Consider the following 22,704-nt stretch of genomic DNA (forward strand, 5'->3'; position numbering starts at 1 on the left):
CGCCTGGAGGATGCAGACCATTTGGATCCCTTCCAATCAGAATTCAGGCCTCACCATGGGACTAATATCAGTAGAACTCACATCTGCACTGTCACTGTCACTGCTGTCAGCAGACTCAGTATCTGAGCCATTAGCAGAAATGGGGTAGCTTTGGAAAAAGCCCACATTATCTCCCCATTTTGCATTGTACTCAACACTTCTGGTTAGTCTTACCACCTTGGTATCAGATATTAGTACTCTATACAACCCTTTTCGTACCCTGGGAAAATACCATGCAAACCATGTTTGCTGAGCTTGTTGCTCTGTGGTGTCTGAACCCACATATCAGAACCAAAAATTCTAACCGACCACCTGTCTCCTTGATCCTTGCCCATCCTGGCTAATAAAAGCGAGCCGGGAAGGGCTGGGCGATGGGCTCTGCGGGGTGGTGAATGCTTCCCTCTGTGAGGGAGCCTTCCCAGACCCGCTGAAAGAGGCGGTCATTAAACCACTTCTTAAAAAAACATCTTTAGACCCGGTCAATATGGCCAACTATCGCCCAGTTTCAAATCTACCATTCTTGGGCGAGGTGATTGAGCGGGTGGTTGCTGAACAACTCCAAGCACGCCTGGAGGATGTGGACCATTTGGATCCCTTCCAATCAGAATTCAGGCCTCACCATGGTACTAAAACTGCCTTGGTTGCACTGGTTGATGATCTCCGGCGGGCTAGGGACAAAGGTGAGAGCTGTTTCCTAGTTCTGCTGGATCTCTCAGCGGCCTTTGACACCATCGACCATAACATCCTTTTGGACCGTCTAGAGGGGCTGGGAACTGGGGGCACTGTTATACGGTGGTTCCGCTCCTTCCTCCTGGGCCGTGTTCAGAAAGTGGTGGTGGGGGATGAGTGTTCAGACCCCTGGGCTCTCACTTGTGGGGTGCCTCAGGGTTCCGTCCTCTCCCCCATGCGTTTTCATATCTATATGAAGACACTGGGAGAGATCATCAGGGGGTTTGGGCTGGGTGTTCATCAGTATGCAGACGACACCCAGCTCTACCTCTCTTTTAAATCAGAACCAGTGAAGGCGGTGAAGGTCCTGTGTGAGTGCCTGGAGGCGGTTGGAGGATGGATGGCGGCTAACAGATTGAGGTTGAATCCTGACAAGACAGAAGTACTGTTTTTAGGGGACAGGGGGTGGGCGGGGGTGGGGGATTCCCTGGTCCTGAACGGGGTAACTGTGCCCCTGAAGGACCAGGTGTGCAGCCTGGGAGTCATTTTGGACTCCCAGCTGTCCATGGAGGCGCAGGTTAATTCTGTGTCCAGGGCGGCTGTCTACCAGCTCCACCTGGTACGCAGGCTAAGACCCTACCTGTCCGCAGACTGTCTCACCAGAGTGGTGCATGCTCTAGTTATCTCCCACTTGGACTACTGCAATACGCTCTACGCGGGGCTACCTTTGAAGGTGACCCAGAAACTACAATTAATCCAGAACGCGGCAGCTAGACTGGTGACTGGGAGTGGCCGCCGGGACCACATAACACCGGTCCTGAGAGATCTGCATTGGCTCCCCAATACGTTTCAGAGCACAATTCAAAGTGTTGGTGCTGACCTTTAAAGCCCTAAACCGGCCTCGGTCCTGTATAACTGAAGGAGCGTCTCCACCCCCATCGTTCAGCCCGGACACTGAGATCCAGTGCTGAGGGCCTTCTGGCAGTTCCCTCATTGCGAGAAGTGAGATTACAGGGAACCAGACAGAGGGCCTTCTCAGTAGTTGCGCCCACCCTGTGGAACACCCTCCCTTCAGATGTGAAGGAAATAAGCAGCTATCCTATCTTTAAAAGACATCTGAAGGCAGCCCTGTTTAGGGAAGTTTTAATATTTAATGCTGTATTGTTTTTAACACTCGATTGGGAGCCGCCCAGAGTGGCTGGGGAAACTCAGCCAGATGGGTGGGGTATAAATAATAAATTATAATTATAACTCAGGAAATATGATTCCACCGTCCAGCCATTTCCCCTTGCGCACACTCTGAGAAAAATGACCTAGGTAGGAAAAAATTGCAGAGATGCAGCATTTTGCCTTCCGTGTGAGAGAAGATACAGTCCAGAGACAGCTTCTTCTATCTATAAGCGTTTATTTACAGCAGTAAATCACCATCAGAACTTTCAGACATTTCCTCTCCGTTCCGTGCCGGAGCACTCTCAATCTAAAACTGAAACCAACTCACAGAACAAAGACTGACGATAGCATAGCATAGCTTATAAAAGCTAGCCGGGAGGGACTGGGCGATGGGCTTCGTGGGGTGGTGAACTACAATTAATCCAGAACGCGGCAGCTAGACTGGTGTCTGGGGGCGGCCGCCGAGACCATATAACACCGGTCTTGAAAGACCTACATTGGCTCCCAGTACGTTTCCGAGCACAATTCAAAGTGTTGGTGCTGACCTTTAAAGCCCTAAACGGCCTCGGTCCAGTATACCTGAAGGAGCGTCTCCACCCCCATCATTCTGCCCGGACGCTGAGGTCCAGCGCCGAGGGCCTTCTGGCGGTTCCCTCCTTGCGAGAAGCAAAGCTACAGGGAACCAGGCAGAGGGCCTTCTCGGTAGTGGCGCCCGCCCTGTGGAACGCCCTTCCAGCAGATGTCAAAGCGATAAACAACTACCTGACATTCAGAAGACATCTTAAGGCAGCCCTGTTCAGGGAAGTTTTTAACGTGTGATATTTTACTGTATTTTTGGTTTTTATGGAAGCCACCCAGAGTGGCTGGGGAGGCCCAGCCAGATGGGCGGGGTATAAATAATAATAATAATAATAATAATAATAATAATAATAATAATAATTATTATTATTATTATTATTATTATAGCGTAGACGCTCCCCCCCCAGATACAGAACACCAAGAAGGTTAACCCTATAACCACCATACTCCACAATAACTATTATTATTATTGTTGTTGTTGTTGTTGTTGTTGTTGTTATATCAGGTGCTTGAGAAAAGGCTTCTTCTGGTGCAATTTCTCATAAGGTGTGCTGTTTACAGCTGAGGAGTATCTCCTGCTAGAAACATACAGAAAACAATTCAGCCCTTCAGCCCAAAATGAATTTGGCAAATTTGCATCATGCAACTATGATTTCATGCCCTGTAGCAAGATCTGGTTCACCCCTTCACACAAACCATTCTGCCATGGTGATCTTGGGGTACCAGCATCATGCTGAATGCCTTAGTCAGGAAACTCTCAAAACCTGTTGAACAAAAGACTCCTCCCTGATCTTGGAAAAGAGAATCAATTTGCACATTATGAACACTTTTCAACCATGCACAAAATTCCTTAAACTTGGTTAGGGCTTGATCCTTTTGTTGCAGCATATACACCCAAGTAAATCTGGAAAAAGAATCAACCAAAACCAGAAAATACTTGCTTCTAGAGGGAGATAGAGGACCAACTAAATCAGCGTGCACCTGCTGATAAGGTTTTATAGCTTTCCCCCCAGACAATTTCCCTCTGGGAGCTATCTCAACCTTTGTTTCTGCACATGACTTGCACTTCATGTGATCCTTATTTTCAGACATAACACAACATGTTTCATTTTTCACCACATCACCACCACCACCATATGATAGTAAATACAATCCATTTACATTATAGCCGTACAATATGTTCTCATTGTTCTTGCTAATGATGCACTTCTCTTTACTGAAGGCAACAGTAAAGTCTTGCGAAGTAAGCTGGGAAATGCTGAGTAGATTATCAGCCAAACCAGGAACAAAAAGTACATTTTGCACAGTTGTCCCGATGCTCTGAAGGTTAATAGTACCAACACCTTCACTCTGCAAGCGATGACCATCTGCCTGAAGTACAGTCCCTTGTTGCGCCTTAAAGGTGACAAACAGGTGTCGGTCACAGCATAGGTGTCTTGATGCCCCAAAATCTATTATGAACACATTCTGGGCTTTTGGGTTGGTGCTTTGCATGATCAAAGCCTTTGCCTGGGTAGAACTGGGCTGGGCTTGACCCTTGCCTTTGGCCCCTCTGTCCTTGAAGCTCTTGGTAGCTTCCTTGGCTTTGGGGCGCTTTCTACAATCCTTTTGCAGATGCCCCTTCTCACCGCAATTGTAGCACTGCTGTGCTTTCAAAGCTGTGGCACTTTCTGCACTCTGTGCCACCGACTGGGGTGCTTTAGAAGCAACAGCCTCCCCCTGATCATTAGCAATAGCCTTCCTGCGGTCAGACTCATTGAGCAGGACAGAGCAAACACATGAAACAGATAAATCAGCAGTTGGCAGAACAGCCAGCTGAGATGTGACAGCTGAGTAACTGTCGTCCGGGGAATTCAAGATCATAAAGCAAAATAAAGACTCTGGAAGTGCGACTTCCCTCTGCACCAGCTGCTCCCTTAGGTATTTCATCTGCGTCAGATGCCTTTGGAGCTCTCCCCCATGCTGTAACACCATCTTGGACAGCCTCTGGAAATGAAGCAACGCTGATCCCGCAGCTACTCTCAGATGTGAATGAATGAATTTATTAATACGGTCACAGACCAGTGTCAACACACACAATATCACAGATCATAAAAATATATATCAGAAATACAAAAGACAATATGAATATAACAAGGATTTAAATATAAAAATTAAAATTAATTATTAGCGTGCCCCCTGTAAATAACATTTAGGGGTTTAGTCACTATGGAATACCACTTGCTTCCTGTGATTGATTGCAGACGCACAGAATTTAGCTACATTTAATGTAGTCTTGGGATTCTTGTCCTCTAGCAGTAGTTTTAAACTATGGTGTTCCGATTCTTTCCTGGACTTTTGCAAAACAGGTGTAATAAAAGTCAAACGTATATCCTCATAGAAACGACAACGTAATAGTACATGTGAAGCAGTTTCAACTTCCAACGAGCCACAAGGGCAGACCCGTGCTGTGTATGGTTTACCCTCAAATCTGCCCTGAAGTAAGGCAGAAGGGAGAACGTTGAATCTGGCGAGGGTAAAAGACCGTCTGTATTTGGGTACCTGAAGACCTGACAGATAGTTAGCTGGAGAGAAACCTCTCCCGTGGTCCCTTATTGCTGGATGTTTAATCATTTCGCTCATGTGGCATTGTAATTCTACGTCCCAAATACGCTGGCGAATTGTAGTCCTAGCTTTCTCGAAGCCTGTCGCTATCAGGGTCTGCTGTGGGATTCCCAAGCCTTTAAGCTTTTCCAGCAGTGTAGCTTTCCATTTGGATTGGTAGGTATCTAGTAAGGTTAAAGGTGCCAGCCCAACCGGGAAGAAAATAAGCTTTAGCCAATAGTGGATCTTCAATATCCATATCCGAGTACTGATAGGAATTTGCCCAACCTCCAAACGGACCGCTATGTTGGATACACAAGAGGGGATCCCCAGCAGGCTGCGGAAAAACTTAGTTTGGAATGCCTCTAAGAGAGTAAGGTTTTTAAAGCTGCAGATCTGGGATCCATATAACAATTGTGATAGTATTTTGGCAGCAAAGACCTGGGAGGCTGCCGGTATGTGTTGGCCCCCTTTCCCATAGAAAAATCTTATTAACGCTTTGGTAGATCTTTCTGCATTTGTAATAGTATTATTAATCTGAAAGCGCCAGGAGCCCCTTTCCTGGAAGGTTACACCCAGGTATTTAAAGGTTGCTACCTGTTCTATTGAGCGATTGTCTATTCTCCATTTATGCCTCCTCCTTTTTTTAGAGAACACCATAACTTTGGATTTGTTGTAGTTAATTGTTAGTTGTTCGATGCTGCAATATTTGGTAAGAGATCTCAAAAGTTTTCTTAATCCAACACAAGAAAAAGACATTAAGACTGTGTCATCCGCATATAAAAGGACCGGGAGGGGCGTACCAGCCAATTTGGGGGGATGGGCATTTTCTTTCTCCATATTTCCCACTAACGAGTTGATATAGAAGTTAAATAGAGTAGGCGCAAGGACACACCCTTGCCTGACCCCCTGGTGGATTTGGATTTCCTTGGATAGGTGGCCCTGTCGGTCACACCTTACCCGGATCCGTGTATTTTCATATAGACTGTGGATGAGATACAGTAGGCGTTTGTTTATATTTGCGGCGCTTAGCTTTCCCCAAAGCCTGTCCCTCAGTATTAAATCAAAAGCAGATTTGAAATCTATAAAGGCCACGTATAGGGAACCTCCTTTTCTTGATGTATATTTCTCCACAAGATGTTGGAGAACAAGGTCCTGGTCTAAAGTTGACCGATTTGCCCTAAAACCAGCCTGCGCTTCTGAAAGAATGTGGTCTTGTTCCAACCAGTTCACTAATTTGTCGCATAGGTGGGCAGCGTACAATTTGCTAATGATACTTAGGAGGCTGATTGGCCTGTAATTAGCCGGATCTGATCAGCTCCCTTTCTTAAATAAAGGGATGATGATTGCTAGTCCCCAGTCCTCAGGGAAAGTGGCCGATTGATCTATGCTGGTAAATAGGGCAGCTAGCACAGGGGCCCACCATTCAACATTAGCCTTAAGGAGTTCCGGTGTAATATTGTCTACGCCGGGTGCTTTTCCAGGTTTAAGGGCTTGGATGAGCCTTCTGTTGCTACTGGGGGCCATTCAGCGCCAATATCACTCGGAGCTGGGGGCGTGGCCTGCAGATGTTGATTTGATGTATATAAGGATAGAAAGTAAGCCTCCCAAATCCCAACTGGTATAGTATAATCAATTTCAATCGGGGAGTCTTGCCAACTTTTCGCAACTATTTTCCAAAAAGTGGCTGAGTCTTTCCTTCGAGAGGCCTCTAATAAACGTTGCCACTCCCCCCTTTGGGCCTGAAGCTTTTTCTTTTTAATCAGATCTTTATATTTACGTTTGGCTTCGAACCATTCCGCAGGAAGCAAGGGTAGGTTCGCTGCTTTGTAATTCCTGTACTTATCCAGCAAAGAACGCTTCGTAGCAATACATTCCTGATCAAACCAGGGTTTGGATTTGTTGGGGAATAAAGGTTGGCGCAATGTCTTTTTTTGGGTCAGGTGGGGTTGCAAAAGTGAGATCAAATCCTGGAACAAGATTATTCTGGAATCAGAACATGGTGAGTTTAAGAGATTATCTCTTCTCATAAGGAATATGTCCGAGTATAGCCTTTCAGATGTTTCGACATTCAGCTTTTCGGACCATCTAATACGTGAGTATCTCAACTCCATGTTGGAGGACCTGGGGGCTTCAAGTTTATCGTTGCAAAATAAATCTTTTCTTGCATCCAGGAGGAGGCAGAGCGGTAAGTGATCACTATCAACCCTCTCCTCCACTTTGCACTCAAGGGCTCTATTTAAGAGATTAAATGATACCATAACATAGTCGATAGTGGAAGCTCCTGCATTTGATATAAAAGTAAATTCCCCACAAGTCTCCCCATTCTTGCGCCCATTTAGTATGACCAGGTCCAGCTTGTTAGAAAGACGCAATAGGCACAGACCTGCATAATTACATCCCTTATCTTTTGAGAGTCTGGTAGGTATAAGATGGTTTTCTTCCACGATGGGTGGCGAGTCGTGGAAGTGTGCATATAGTGCTTCGTCAGACTGGCCAATTCTGGCATTAAAATCACCAGCCACTAGCACTGAAGCTGCAGGGGTTTGAGTCATCAAACCATCAATGTATGTTTCCAGCCCATGCCAGGTGTTTTTAATCAGCTGCTTGCCTCTTTGGGGGGGAAGATATACATTAATCAATAGCAGGGTGAAGAATCTGCTTTTCACTAGTACGGCCATAGCCAGATGTTTCAGTGTCTCTAACTTTACTAAGGACGCCCTCAACCTTGTAGATATTAAAATGCCTAGGCCACCCTTGACTCTCCCCCCTTTAGTGCTTGGAGATCCTGTGAGGGACATTGAGGAAAAGCCGTTAACTTCTAGGTCCCCTGTGAGCCATGTCTCCTGTAAAAATACTATGTCGTAGCCTTGGATAAATTTAGCAAAGGATGGATCAGCTGCCTTTTTTTGCCATCCTGCGATATTCCATGATAGCTAAGGTTGGCTTTACCAAGTTCCACTCCTTGTCAATTATCTTCCAAGGTACTGTTGGAGTTTACCATTCCACATGGCAGCCGACTATCATCCTTACATGGAGAGCTGCCCAGGTATTCTATGGTGTCAGATGGTAAATATAGAGTGCTCACATTGGTAGAGACTGGGCCTTTGCTATACAAGGCCTCCTCCTGGGGGTACTCTACCTGGTTGTGGCCTAATTCTGCTTCATCTAAATATCTCATTTTGGACCAGAAGCCTGGTGAGGTTTCCTTAGGCATGTTTTTCCTTATAGGGAGCGATGCATTGTTCTCCTTTGTGAGTTGTACTTTCTTAATTGCAGGTAGATTAATCTCTGCCTTTATCTGAAGGTTACGTGGTCGACGAGCCGCTGAATCGGGTTCTTGTGAGATGATCGTTTTGAGAGGGCTCTTGCTCTTTCTTTGGACATCCACCTTAGTTTCCTTATATAAGTCTCTCCCGGCCAGCTTATTTCTTAGCGTTTCTAATCTTTCTAGGATTTCAGCTTGTATTAAAGGTGGGAATGTCCAGAATTGACTGATTAAGGTATTTTCTTCAAAGGAGAAGTTGTGTGTGGGGGTGTCCAGTTCGTGAGGCGGCTGGTGGTTATTCTGATATTCAGCTTTATTGTTTTCCACTACCTTTCTTATTTAATTTGATGAGTTGCGAGGGGGGGGGCGGGCACTTCGAATAGGCGAGTCACTGTCAGGCCCACCCTTTGCAGTTTTTCCTTATTAATTAATATTTGTTTTGCGGTTGAGTCGTCTTTAAATGTCAGCATCACTCGATTATACTTATTGTCATTTGGAAGAAAATCTACATTGATAACATTACCTTGTAGTAGGAGGCCTCTGAGTACTAAGTCAATTTTTTTAAATATATACGTTCTTTGTTGGTCCAGTGAATGTAATTCTGTACGGTTGTACATAGGGCAAATAACCAATCTGCTTCTGTTGAGGATCAGCGTTTGATTGTTCTGAGTTATCTTATTGCGAATGGGGGTAATAGTCTCCACAGTAGCAGAGGAGGTTTGCCGGTCTTTATCTAGTCGTTCGTTCCGATCTTTCGTTGATTGAGGGTTAGGGGATTGTGATGCGCTTGTCACTTTAGGTTGCTGGATAATGCTCTGTTTTGGGGTCACGGGTTTAGTATTCTTTGTATTTGATTCCTTTATTGTGAGATTCTCCAGGAGCTTGAATAGCTTGGAAAAATTCAATTTCTTAATTCGTGTATGACTCTTAGTCTGCCTTCCCATTTTTATGTTTTTAGACTTCTTCATGTGAAGTGGGTGTATTCTTTGGTGGCGATGCTTCTTTTTAGGTGAGGGGTGTGTGACTCGACTGCTAGTAGACGTGGGAGTGGCTCTCTTTGGGACCTTCTCTGAGCTACTGGGCTCTGTTGGAATTTCAGCCGCTGGAGTGGGGGTGTGTGAGATTGCTCCCTTCCTGATGAACTCAGTCAGGCTTACTAGCAAACCCACACATTCCGTAAGAAAGTTCCTAATTGGTCCTAATTCTTTACTTATGTGCATTTGGCATTCTTTCATCATTTCATTGAAAAGCCCAATCAGGGTGTAGATATTGCTATCTGTGTCCCAGCAGGCTCCTTTTAGCTGACTTGGATTTTCCTCTGTTCTCGTCGCACTTGAGGGTTCCATCCTAGCCTTTTCGCTGGGGCTGGCTGCATTGACTGATCCATCTAGTGTGACTTCCAGACGTTTCAAATTTCATTCTTGCTCATATTCTACGAGAGTGTCAATGGCACTAGATTGGGAGACTATCTGAGCCATCTCCATTGCCAGACTGATCCCCTCTCTCTCCTCACCAATATCAGGTTCCTTCCCATACCATGTTCGGTCAATAGACCAATCGTGGCGAAGTGGGGACTCGGAGCATATGGGCGTTTTTGTTTTAGGCTTAAAATAATGCCAAATTTTCGTCTGCGGGGTTACTGGTGGTGATTCAACCCTCTGCGTTGGGGAGATCCCCAAAACTTTACATTTCTGTCTGGTGAGCACCATCTCCGTAGAGTATATGGAGCTATGTGGGAAATGTGGATGTGAAAATAGCACCGCTTAGTCCCAGTTTGACAAGCTGGAATTAGCACTCCTCTCGTTAAATAACGCTCTCCCCCAGAAGCTCCACGTCTAGTTAATTAATTAGAAGTGGCTGTGGTCCACTGCGTGCCAGACTTTCCAACAGTTCACGATCTAGCGGTCAGAGATAGAGGGGGATAGATGAAATAAATTTTTACAGCGGCATTACTTACAACGACCGTGGCAGATGAAACGTTGAGGGGAGGAGGGCGATGAAATCCTATCTGGCTTGAACCGCCATCTTACTTGCCGAAGAGACTATGTAGTGATACTTCCCGACGGCGTTGAAAGTCCTCCAGTGATGTTAACATTAATTTACTGCCCCCGCTGTGCCCCGCCAGCTGCGTGGAGTTCCGAAGTGTAAGTAAAGCTCAGTACTCTCTCTTCCTCCCTTCCTCTATTATAGTTGCATTTGGAAGATGTTTCGTTGTGGTAGGCAAACCTCCAGCAGCCAAATGCTGATAAGATAAGGAGGTAATAAATCACTCAGGCTGGAGTCGAATACGGTGTTAGCTAAAGCTTAACAGGCAAGAGCAACATCAGAGAGCTGCGTGGGGCTGCTGCTCCCTATGTTAGTCCAAGTTTTTAGCCAGGAATCAAAGCAGGCAATCAATCACAGGAGCCGCTCCTTTAGGCATTTGTTGATGGAGGGAGCCAGCTTGGTCAGTAGCACAGCAACAAGCCAATAAAACAATAAAACGTTAACTAGGAGAAACAGGGGCAGTGGTGAGGTGATAAGGCAGCCAATAAATCATTAAAACTGTAAAATTAGAGTCCAGGAAGGCTAAAAAACCTACTTAAAATCTTAATTGAAGGCAGACGAACCTGACTATGCTGCTATCTCCGACGCCATCTTACTGGAACTCATAATGGGAACTCCATCTTACCGGAACTCAAAGAGCAATCGACACATCTTGAGCTGACCTCTTCACCTGAAGATGGATCAGCTGCTGATCACATACAGCCAGTGTGAGCGTAGCTCTAGCCTGTTGATCTGCCTTCCTCCACCTTTGGGAGGGCTGGGCTGGCAGACACCTGTGTGCCAAAGGTCAACCGTGTGCCAAACACCCTGTTTCAGCAGCAAAGCCTCAACCTTGAGATTCCAGGTAGCATAATTATCCTTCGTTAAAAGAGGACATGAGGAAATTCCCAATCCTTGTAATAGATCCCTCTCTGGCTCTTTTACTTCAGCCGGGGAAATTCCACAGCAAACAGTCATAAATCTTGCAAGCGGCTTACCAAGCTCCACTCGCTGAACTGAGAGGTTACATACCTCATTAAATCACTGAGACAGGACTCAGGACACTCTGCAGCACACTCCAGACTCGGAACCGATACGCTGCTCCATTCTGGGCTTTGGTACCGATGTCGCAGCTCCACTCTGGCACCCGTAACCATGTTGGTTTCTATTTCCCTCACTGTGCAGCAAAATGCTTGTCACAAGACAATTGTTTACATTCCACAGTCAGAGTTACTGTTGGATTCCCACGGGAATGGGAGACTGGATGTGACGTACACTGGTTTCCTGTTTTTCACTGTTCTCTCGGTGTTCTTTGTTTCCGAGATGAGGTTGCTTCTCTGCTCTCACAGAGGCAAGATGCATGTTTGTATGCTCTCAGCATAGAGTGGAAATAAAGTTAAGAATGTGGCACATACTGCTTATCCTTCTGCTGTGTGGACTACTCTGCTTGGGCTCAAGATAAGACGAGCCTGTATCAGCTTCAGATGGGCCGAAGCTGGTCAAAATCTCACAAACCATTGTCAGAACACGCCTGGGGGGCACACGCAGCCCCCGGAATGAGACAGACCTCTCCGGGCATCTTCCTGATGAAGTGCAGCCCGGGACGTTCACAAATCAGTCCTGGTGTGCACCAGCGACACATATCTAAAGACATATCTAAAGACGTGCACACTCTATCAGCAGAGTATAGCAGAAACGATCATGGAGCGTGAGTGTAGCATTGTAACTGATTTATTAAGCAATATATACAGGACAAAGCAACCATGGCATCCTCTCTCTTCTCTGAGAGAAAAAAAGAAAAAGTACAAAAGTACAGTACAGCGGAAGAGATAAGACTGACTTCCGTTCTCAGACTTTCCAAGCCTAGAAAGTAAACACAGACATGTGATGTAACAATCACACATCCAGCAACAAAGGAGCGAAATGCTAACAAGAGTGTCAAAGAAGAACTAATCTCCAGGAAGAAATTTTATGCTGCCAAGGATTTGGGGAAACACAGCAATATTTTGCAACGTAATCCAAACCACAATCAACTCATGGAACATGCCTATTATGTTCAATAGGGCTTACTCACAAATAAGTGGGACCAGGATTGCAGCCTTGAAGTTAGAAGAGCAACAGTTGGGATGGAGGAGAGTGAGAGTCGTAGACAGAGAAAATGCCACCCCATCCACCCTCAAACTTGACTTGCGAAGAGCAGCAGGAAATCATCAGAAGAGTTTTCTGCTTATAAAATGCTTCCTTTGAGGAGCTGTTTCTTTGCCCTGGGCCTGGGGCATTCCATAACCACCACAGCACATCGGGGGGGGGGGGAGCATGGAGGAAAAGGAAAAAACATTGGTGTAACATTGAAACAGAGTTCACAAGGGATGAAAAGGACTGGTTGGGAACTATCAGCCACTACAGTATAGATGTATAATAATAATATAATAATAATCATTTATTATTTATACCCCGCCCATCTGGCTGGGCTTCCCCAGCCACTCTGGGCGGCTTCCCAAAAATATTAAAATACTATAATACATCAAACATTAAAAGCTTCCCTAAACACGGCTGCCTTCAGATGTCTTATAAAAGACTCTCACCAGCAAGTCACACACACAAACAAAACATGTCCCACTTCCTCCGGAAAACTAAAATGGAAGATGGGGGTTACTCTTTTCAGGAAATGGAGCAGTGATCAAACAGTCTTAATACTTAACCCACAAATTGCCTTGTGGATTGGTTTTTATTATTATAGAGATTGTGAAATGCAACTGTCAGTCAAATAAAATGAACAATTTTTGTTTGTTTAAAACACATCATGCTCAACATTCTCTAATTGTGTTTCCGTATAGTTAGACATTTCAAGTATTATAAAGAAATCAGGGGGAGGGGGAAATAACCTAGATCAATAACTTTAGTACAGTTCAAAATGAAATGTCCTGCAGGTCAATCAAAAATGTCAAGAAAAAATAGCTTTACTTTCTTTATTATTATTTTTTTCTCCTTTAAAAATACACTTATCTGTACAAGAAAGTACTACAAGTAAATGCTGGAAATCATATTATCCCCTTTATTAAATCAAAACATTATTTATTGGCATACCTGGGGTTAATACTAGATGTCACTTTTATTTTATTTCTCTAGGTAATTTTTTTGACAACTATTAAGCTAACAAAATACTTAAAAACAAATAAAAATGGGGAGGGAGAAGCAACACACACCAACCCTGGAATTAAAAAATAGTTACTACTATTTTATATGACTTAATGTTCCACAGTTTTTGTTAAAGGTACTAATAATAGCAGTTTCATCTTAATATTAAAAATAACAGTATTTATTTCTGAAATAGACAAAAGGTATTTTGTTTTTATTTTTTATTTTTTTAGACAAAGCTTGGAGGTCTTAGATACACAGATGCAACCAGAAAATGGAAAATGTGGAAAGCAAACCAGAATTGCTAAAAAAATTAAACACATCATTTTTTATATTATCCCTTTAGATTTCTAGAAATTATACAGCCGTCACTACAAAAATTTGCCCGCTGATAACCAGCTTGACAGTAAACAGTAACCATCCTGATAAGAATTCACACAATTAATTATAATAACATACTATAGTTCAGTTTTTGTTTTTCTTTTTTAAAAAAATGCAATATAATCAAAAAGAAAGCAAAGGTACAAGAAATTAGTAGTAAAATATTTAATAAATTTACATATTTAAGAATTTTTAAATACTGTTTTTTTATAATTTCCCATTTTTTATTTTTAAAATTTGTTACATATCACCTAAGACTTCCAAGCCTTTTTCTGCTACAACAGAAAAGAAAGAAAGAAAAACCACTTGTTGAAATCTCACAGCTCTGGGGTAAGATTAGATGACAGTTATTCTTCTCTCCTCCCACCCCAAAATACAGATCCAAGAGTTTTGCTTGCTTGCTTTGTCTCTCTCTCTCTCTCTTTTTCCTTATAAATTTGGAAAATCAAAAAAGCCCCCCCAAAAAACAACCGAAAAATAAAAGATTACCCAGCAAATTCCATAAAGTTTAGTACATTACTAATTGTTCCTGATTCTTAGAAAAAAGTTCAGTATAGATTATCCTAACAACTAGTGTTTCACACACAAAAAACCCAAGAGTTCTTCATCAAAATGTTGCAAATCTAGAAACCCTCTGTTACAAAAAGGTTAATTTCCACAATGATTATGAGAAAGAAAGAGAGAAAGTGGTTGGGGAGGGAAATGAAGACGAGTCAAGGATGTAGTTCTACTGTTCCTGCAAAGAGTAGAAAAAGACAAAATGAAAAATCTGTGTTAAGAAGGAAAGAGAACTTTCAGGAAATAATTAAAACAAAATAACTTGTGGCTGGATCAAACCAAAGGGGCTAATTTGGATTAGAAGTAGCTAAACTGTGATGTTGAACTACAATTCCCATCAGCCTCGAGCGAGCATAGCCAGTGGTCAGGGATGATGGGAGCTGTAGTCTAGCAGCAACTAGAAGGCTACAGGGTCACCATTCCCTGATCTGAGAAGCAACATTACCTGCTGCATGCAAGAGATTAAAGAGGCATTCCCACAAGATAGAGGGGTGGCGGGGGTGGGGGAATGCCTCTTCTTAGATCAGGTTCCCGACTAATGGTCCAGGGATGGTGGGTGTTGTAGTCCAGCAACATCTGGAAAGCCACAGGTTCTCTCCACTCTACCCCAGTTTACCATAGTGGCCTGCCAGATGCCTCTAATTCCCCTACTCCAACTGTGTGCTCCCAGCAACTGGTGTTCAGAGGCAAAGCCCTCATGTTGAGAAGCATTGTTCCCTGAGCACCATTTGCATGAGTGGGCTAGCTAACAGTGGAGCAAGGCTGTGGCTTCTGTGCCTTACAATCACAGGCAGCTTTTGGATCTCCGAAGAGGTGTCTACTAATGGAAAAGGAGTTGGGGGACCCTCCATAAAAGAGTGAAAGGTGGCCCATCTAGCTCAATATAGTCTACCCTAACCAGCAGCAATTCTCCAGGGGTTACACAGGCAGGGAGTCTCTCTCTACTCTATCTAGAAATGCCGAGGATTGAACTTGGAATATTCTGCATGCAAGAAAGATGCTATAAACACTGAGTGGTGGCCTCATTAAAAGGGGTAGCCTTCTACTAAATCAGATTATTGGGTCCATCTAGTTCAGTACTGTCTGCCCTGACTGGCAGCAGCTGTCCCGGCAGGAGACATTTGCAGCCCTACCTGGAGATGCCAACGGGGATCAAACATGGGGCCTTCTGCATGCAAAGCAGATGTTGTACCACTGAGCTATGGCCCCTCTCTCTAGGGGCCACAAAGAGGTGGAGAATGGGCAAAAATCATCCCCTACACTTTTGTTAGCAGAGACCACCATTGGCTTCTCCACAGAAATGTAAGGAGCTGGTAATTATCAGTATTTCATGCTATCTCACACCACCTTAAAAGGCAAAGAGTAAGAGCAAAGCATTGACTCCAATTTTAATTCAGAAAATGTGAGCGCAAATGAACCTGAGCTCTCATAAATCTGAGAAATGCAGAATCTGCTGCTTGCCAGTATGCAGCTCATTACTTGGAAATGTACATTACACTGTTACAGTTTTGACTTTGCTTTCACCAGATCCGGAAGAGGCTAAACTAAGTTTGGGAATCATAACCTAAGAACAATGGCCCATCTAGTCCAGCCTCCTGTTCTCACAGTGGCCACCTGGATGCCTGTGGGAAACCAGAAAACAGGGTTTCAACACAAGAGCACTCGCCCCTCTGTGGTTTTCAGCAACTGGTATTTGAAAGCACTGCTGCCTCCAACTGTGGAGGCAGAGCATAGTCATCATGGCTAGTAGCCATTGATAACCCTCTCTTCCATGAACTTGTCCAATATTATTTTAAAACCATCCAGCTTAGTGGTCATCACTTCCTCCTGTGGAAGCTAGTCCCATAGTTAAACTATGCACTGCGTGAATAAGTCATTTTCTTTTATATGCCTTGAATCTGACAACATTCGAACATTCAGCTGCACTGTTTGTCCATGAGTCCTAATGTTATGAGAGAGGAGAAAAACTTAAGTTTTAAGTTTAAATTAAGTTAAACTAAGTTTGGAATACAGTCGCCCGGTGTGACTTCAGAATCCCTCTCAAGCAACCAAGGTAGAAAATGTTGCAAAAACTTTGACTTGGTTCTCTTTTTTTAGGCGGGTGGGAGTGGCCACAAGCAACATAATAAGATACAGTGGTACCTCGGGTTACATACGCTTCAGGTTACAGACTCTGCTAACCCAGAAATAGTACCTCGGGTTAATAACTTTGCTTCAGGATGAGAACAGAAATCGTGCGGCGGCAGCACAGCAGGCCCCATTAGCTAAAATGGTACCTCAGGTTAAGAACAGTTTTAGGTTAAGAACAGACCTCCAGAATGAATTAAGTTCTTAACCCGAGGTACCACTGTACACAGGGCTAGGTGCTTCTGTTTAACTGTTTTCAAAGCTGAACTGAACAAGGAACAGTTGTCAGTAAGGGGGATGCAGATACGGCAGAGAAGCGAGACCCACCTGGCTGTGAGTCTGAGCTTGTCCTAATGTCTGGCCATAATAAGCAGCCTGCTGTCTGTAATACTCTGCCCAGGCCATTGTGTAGTCGGGCTGGGAGCTGGCTTGAGACACAGCAGTGGCAGCATGACCTGGAGGGGAAAAAGAACAATGCACTCAGAGAAAGCCAATTGTCAGAGGAATCAAGTAAGAAAATTTCCAAATGCAGTCAACAAACCCAGATCCCCCCTGCCCCCTTTCCAAATACAGGACCCCAGGGCAGACCGTGCTTAATTGTGATTAGTTGCCCGCAACCCCTGGTTAAGATCACAAACATTCACACTGAGAATGTCCACTGTCTGAAACCCTGGAGAGCATCTGACTCATTCTAAGGCAGCTTTCTACATTCCTTTTTAAATCATTCTCACAAGGAATAGAAATCTTTATTTTTAGGGAAAGGGCCATAGCTCAGTGGCAGAGTGCATGCTTTGCATGCAGAAGGTCCCAGGTTCATATTCCAATGACTCAGGCACCAAATACCTGAATAATAATGATAATAATAATAAATTTTATTTATATACCGCCCTCCCCAGCCGAAGCCGGGCTCAGGGCGGCTAACAACAATAAAATAGTGCAGCATTCTAAAAACATTTCATTATAAAAATTAATTAAAATCCAATTGATGGCAACCATTAAGCTTAAGTTCTGTAAAGTTGCCAAAGGAGGGAGTCAGGCTGCGCCCTGACCAAAGGCCTGGTGGAACAGCTCTGTCTTGCAGGCCCTGCGGAAAGATGTCAAGTCCCGCAAGGCCCTAGTCTCTTGTGACAGAGCGTTCCACCAGATTGGAGCCGCAGCCGAGAAAGCCCTGGCTCTAGTTGAGGCCAGCCTAACCTCTGTGGCCTGGGACCTTCAGGATGTTTTTATTTGAAGACCGTAAGTTCCTCTGTGGGACATACCAGGAGAGGCAGTCCCGTAGGTATGAGGGTCCTAGGCCGTATAGGGCTTTAAAGGTTAAAACTTTGGATAAATCAAACCCCTGCGTCCAGTCACGCTTCCATTGCGCAGCTCTGTTCAGAAGCTGACCTGGCAGGGGAGCAGAGTCGCAGCGGTCCTGTCCGTGTGAGATGAGGGATAAATCAAGTCCAGAGACAGTTCGGTTCTTATCTCTAGAAGCGTTTATTTACAAGCCATAAATCAGTCTCCTCCATCGGAACTTGGAGGCATTCTCAGCCGTGCTTCCAAAAGCACACTCGCAGCTTCTGTGCCAAGCTGCTGCTCAGCGAGAAGTGAAAGGAAGTCTGAAAGCAGTCACACACTGTGAGTCACTGCTCTGCGACAAGCTCCTCCTTCTACTCCCCCTCCTCCCCCTAGATACAGGACACTTCGGAGTTCTGACCCTGTCAGTTCCAAACTCCACACCCCCTCTTGTCCTGGATCTGGGGACAATAGCCAACAATGCTTTCCCCATACACAGACCCTCACAGAACTCCTCGTGCTTCTGGAAGGTTAATGGTTTTGTGAAACCATCAGCGAGGTTCTTTGTTGAGGGACAGTATTTCAGAGCAACTAGCCCCTCATGAACGCTCTGACATACATTTCGGAAGCGTATGTCCAAATGTTTGTTCCTCGCTTTGAATTGCCCTGTCTCAGCTAATTTAAGGCATGGTTGGTTGTCTTCATGCACCACAACGGGCAGACAATCCTCTTCACAGATTTCCTCGACCAAACACACATAGAACTCCAGTTCTCTGCAAACCTCTGATAGCGCACTGAATTCAGCTTCAGTAGATGAAAGCGCTATGAGACTTTGCTTTCGGGACCTCCACCCAATCACTGAGTCCCCAAACTTCACCACTAGGCCTGACACTGATTTGCGGTCCTCAAGGTTAGCCCAATCCGAATCCACCCAGGCGGTCAGCTTGACATCACCCTCAGCTGACATCTTGAGGCAAAAGTCTTTGGTATCTTGCAGGTAACGTAGCACCCGCTTAACACCATTCCAGGCCTGCACACTAGGACTTGAAGCCTCTCTACTGAGCAGATTGACAGCAAACACTATGTCTGGTCTGCTCCACTGTGACAGATACAACAGACTACCCAGAGCTGACTGAAAGAGTTCAGTGTTTTCGAACACCACGCGTTCTACTTGCTGACACTCCTTCACGTACCCAGTCTCCATGGGTGATCTGGCACCTGCACAATCAGACATCCTGAACTTCTCAAGCAACTGTTCAATCTTACCTTTCTGGCGAAGCAAAAAGCTTCCATCACTTGCTCTTGTGATCTCTACGCCTAGATAGGACTTGACATCTCCAAGTTGCTTCAGCTTGAACCGCTTACCAAGCTCCTTAGCAAACTTCTCTACCTGTTCACTTGTTCTTGTCATCAGCAAGATGTCATCGACAAACACCTGTGCCACTTGCTGTTGCAAGCCTGAATCTCTAATGTAAAGACAACTGTCTGCAAGAGATCTCTTAAAACCTAGCTCTTCTAAGGCTTCATGTAGGCACATATTCCAATTCCTGGCAGATTGGCGTAACCCATAGATGGATTTGTGCAACCGCCACACAACGCCTGGCTCACTGACTTCGAACCCTGGAGGAGGACGCATGTACAACTCCTCCTGGAGATCTGAGTTCAGGTAGGCGACATCTACATCAAAATGGTTCACCTTCCAACCTCTCTGTGCTGCTATTGCCAAAAGCATTCTCAAAGTCTCCGCCCTTGAAGTCGGCGAATAGACCTCTGTGAAGTGGACTCAGCGTCTCTGTGTAAATCCACGCGCCACTAACCTCGCTTTGTACTGTGGTTCTCCTGCTTCTGTGGGTTTAAGACGGTAAACCCATCTGCAGCCTACAGCTTGCTGGTTAGCCGGCAACTGTGTGAGTGAGAACACTCCAAGAGACTCCATTGAATTCATCTCCTTCTGCATCGCCTCATGCCATTTGCTGGCTTCTTCCCGAGGCAACCTCTGAACATCCTCAAAGGATTCAGGTTCACACCTAGCCACACCAACCCAGACACTTGTGGCTTCATACCTTTCAGGTGGCTTCCCTTTGGTTGATCTTGCTGACCTCCTCAGCGTGAATTCTGGAACTGCGCCTGAATCACCTGGATCAACCCTACTATCTTCTATGTCAGGATCACCCCCCTCTGACCTGCTGCGCCGTTTAGGGCGAACAGCTGGTTCTGCTGGCGAGGATGATTCACTCCTTGGCTCAGACTTGACAGAGACCTGCGGAGGGGTCCTGGGACTCCCTTTTGGAGAGATACGGAGCCTCTCCCTTGGAGATCCCGGCTCTGGACTCTGTGGCTGTGGACTGTGCTCATCAGCAACAGGTTCAGCCTCACCCTCTTCCTCTTCCTCATCTGATTCTACCAGAACATCCGGATTTCCGTGAAGCCGCTTCCACCCACTCTGCTCGCAAAACTCAGCACTGCCGCTAATAAGCAGCTTGGACTGGTTGCCAGCAGGGTATGCGAAGCGTCACGCCTTTGAACCCGGCTCATAGCCTACAAAGATCATTTTCCTGGATCTTGGCTCACCTTTTCTGCGCATGGCCTTTGGAATCAGAACCCAAGCTGTTGACCTAAAAGTGCGCAGAAAATGTACTTTGGGCTTTTTCCCATGAAGCAGAAAATATGGTGTGTCTCCTACACTGGAATTGAACACTCTATTCTGCAGGAAACATGCTGTTTTATAACTCTCAGCCCAAAAGCGCTGTGGCAGACCTGAGTCTGCCAGCATAGCATTCGCTGACTCCTGTAGCGTGCGAAACTTCCTCTCTGCAACCCCATTTTGTTGCGGAGAGTGGGGGGCCGTCAGTCGATGACTGATACCCTTCTGCCTGAAGAACGATTGCAGCGCAGAACCGGTAAACTCCCCCCCACGATCGGACTGAAAGGAAATTACTTTGGTAGAGAACCGTAGCTCTACCGCTGTGATCCAATCCCTGATCAGTGCAGCTGCCTCTGACTTCTGTTGCAGCGCAAATATCCACGAATGTTTCGTAAAATCGTCAACCAGAACCAGAACCCACTTAGAACCAGCTAACGAAGGTGTCGGCATGGGTCCCGACAAATCTGCATGCACAAGTTCAAAGGGTTTACTGGTTTTCCTCTCAGACCTGGGGTATGAGCATGTTGTGACCTTTGATTGCTTACAGGCTTGACAATCTAGGTATTTGTCACATGCCTTGAACCTGCACCCAATGGTATTGTCTGTGGCCTTCTTTACATATGACCACCCTGCGTGTCCAAACCTCCGATGCCATAAGTGTAAACAATCATGGTGTGGTGGGACATTTGCACACTGCCCTTGGGCATCGTCAATGGACTCTCCACTAGCCCCATTTTCCACCAGCCCCATTTTCCCACCAGCCCCATCTTCAATGGGCATCTCGACCAGAAAGAGCGTGCCTCTTCTCTGGACACTGTGAATCTTCTTCCCATTCCTGTAGAAGGAACACACATTGTTAGAAAACAAAACATCAAACCCAGCAGCCATAAGGGCTGGCACACTTAAAAGAGAGTGAGCAAGCTCTGGTACCACAAAAGCTTGCAACCAATGATCTAAAAAGGAACAATAAAGAAGCCCAGTTTCAGTCAGTGGTCTTTGAGACCCATCTGCTAAAGTAATATAACGTCCAGTTTTAACTGTCTTGCAGTTCCTCAGGAGCCCAGCAGATGTCACAAGACAATGCGACGCTCCGGAATCTATCACGAGAGATAAAGAGTGTCTCTGGCTGTTTTCCACAGATGCCATGCCGTTGCTCACGTTCCCATCGGTTGCCATGGCCACAGCCTCTCCCCGGCTAAGGCTCTTGTCTTTTCTCAGAGACGCAATCGCAGCTGTGAGATGATAAGACACCTTGTCTTTGTTTTTCTCCTGGCCTGCTGCTTTCCCACGTCTTTGCTGGGAACCAGCCCTGGGAACCTGCTTTGTTGACATTCCACGCCGGCCAGTGTCCTTGGCAGCCTGGGCCTCTAGCGGATGCTTCCCAGCGCTGTTGGACGTCGCCTCAAAGCACAAACAACTTTCGAAGCCTTTCGCTTTCTCAGAGCTCTTGGAATGGCCTGCCTGGCCTGCCCCCCCACTCGCTCTTGGGGTGCAGCCTTTGCCCTGTTCCACAGCTCTCAGCCGCTCTCCAGCACACAGTCCATCACACAGACGTGTCGAAGCAGAGAAACAGCTTCCCGGAACAGCCCCCTCTGGTCTGGCTCTCCCTTCAGCCTGGGGCTTGCTCCCTTGGCCCTCGGCTTCCTCACGGCCCTTGGCTCCTGCTGAGCCTTCGCACAGGCTCCTCAGCACCTGCCACGCGGCCTGAGCCGATTTAACGCCCTCCAGGTGGGGCAACAGCAAAGCGTCCACGCTTGCTTTCAGCAGGCAAAGCTCTCTCTGCTCTCTTTCACTCAGCAGAGCAGTAGCTTGTATGGGTGGGGCCGGCTCCTTCTGGACTGAACTCCAGAGCCCTGTGGCCACAAACCACCCCCTTGCTCTTCTTGACCAGGCCTCCCAGTTGGCCCCATTCAGCCTCTCACCGGGGATATTGAAGCTCTCATGGCCCTGCTGTGCGGCAGCCATCTTCCTCCCCCCGGGGCTTCAGCGTACTCACAAGTTTGCCAGCAAGCCGGACTTCCGAAGCAGCCGTTCCTTCTGGCTCTTGGCTCCGCTCTCCGGCGTCTCCCACTGCCCTTGCCTGGCAGGATTACAGCAACACGTCGCTGGCAGCCTTCTCCCTTCTCACACTTATCAGGAAACGCGATACTTCCATAACCTTTGGATAAATCAAACCCCTGCGTCCAGTCACGCTTCCATTGCGCAGCTCTGTTCAGAAGCTGACCTGGCAGGGGAGCAGAGTCGC

General features: G+C 45.9%; 1 protein-coding gene across 8 annotated transcripts in view; it reads right to left on the reverse strand.

Annotated features, from left to right (window-relative positions):
- Positions 1 to 2,905: 2,905 nt before the first annotated feature.
- LOC310753831 (far upstream element-binding protein 3-like) overlaps positions 2,906 to 22,704 on the reverse strand; it is a 347,698-nt gene continuing 327,899 nt past the window's right edge. For 3 of the 8 annotated variants that reach the window (XM_083595185.1, XM_083595189.1, XM_083595184.1), the window contains 2 exons: positions 16,865 to 16,992; positions 2,907 to 3,032 (listed from right to left, as the gene is read on the reverse strand). In XM_083595185.1, coding sequence (XP_083451311.1) covers positions 2,997 to 3,032; positions 16,865 to 16,992 — 164 coding nt within the window. In that variant the 3' untranslated portion in view covers positions 2,907 to 2,996. Of the gene's footprint in view, positions 3,033 to 13,374; positions 14,589 to 15,573; positions 16,033 to 16,864; positions 16,993 to 22,704 lie in introns of those variants that run through there. The other 5 variants (XM_083595187.1, XM_083595191.1, XM_083595190.1 and 2 more) reach the window with 3 other exon arrangements.

The sequence above is a fragment of the Podarcis filfolensis genome (genome assembly GCF_964270895.1).
Source record: "Podarcis filfolensis genome assembly, chromosome: W".
In the NCBI taxonomy this organism is placed as follows: domain Eukaryota; kingdom Metazoa; phylum Chordata; class Lepidosauria; order Squamata; family Lacertidae; genus Podarcis; species Podarcis filfolensis.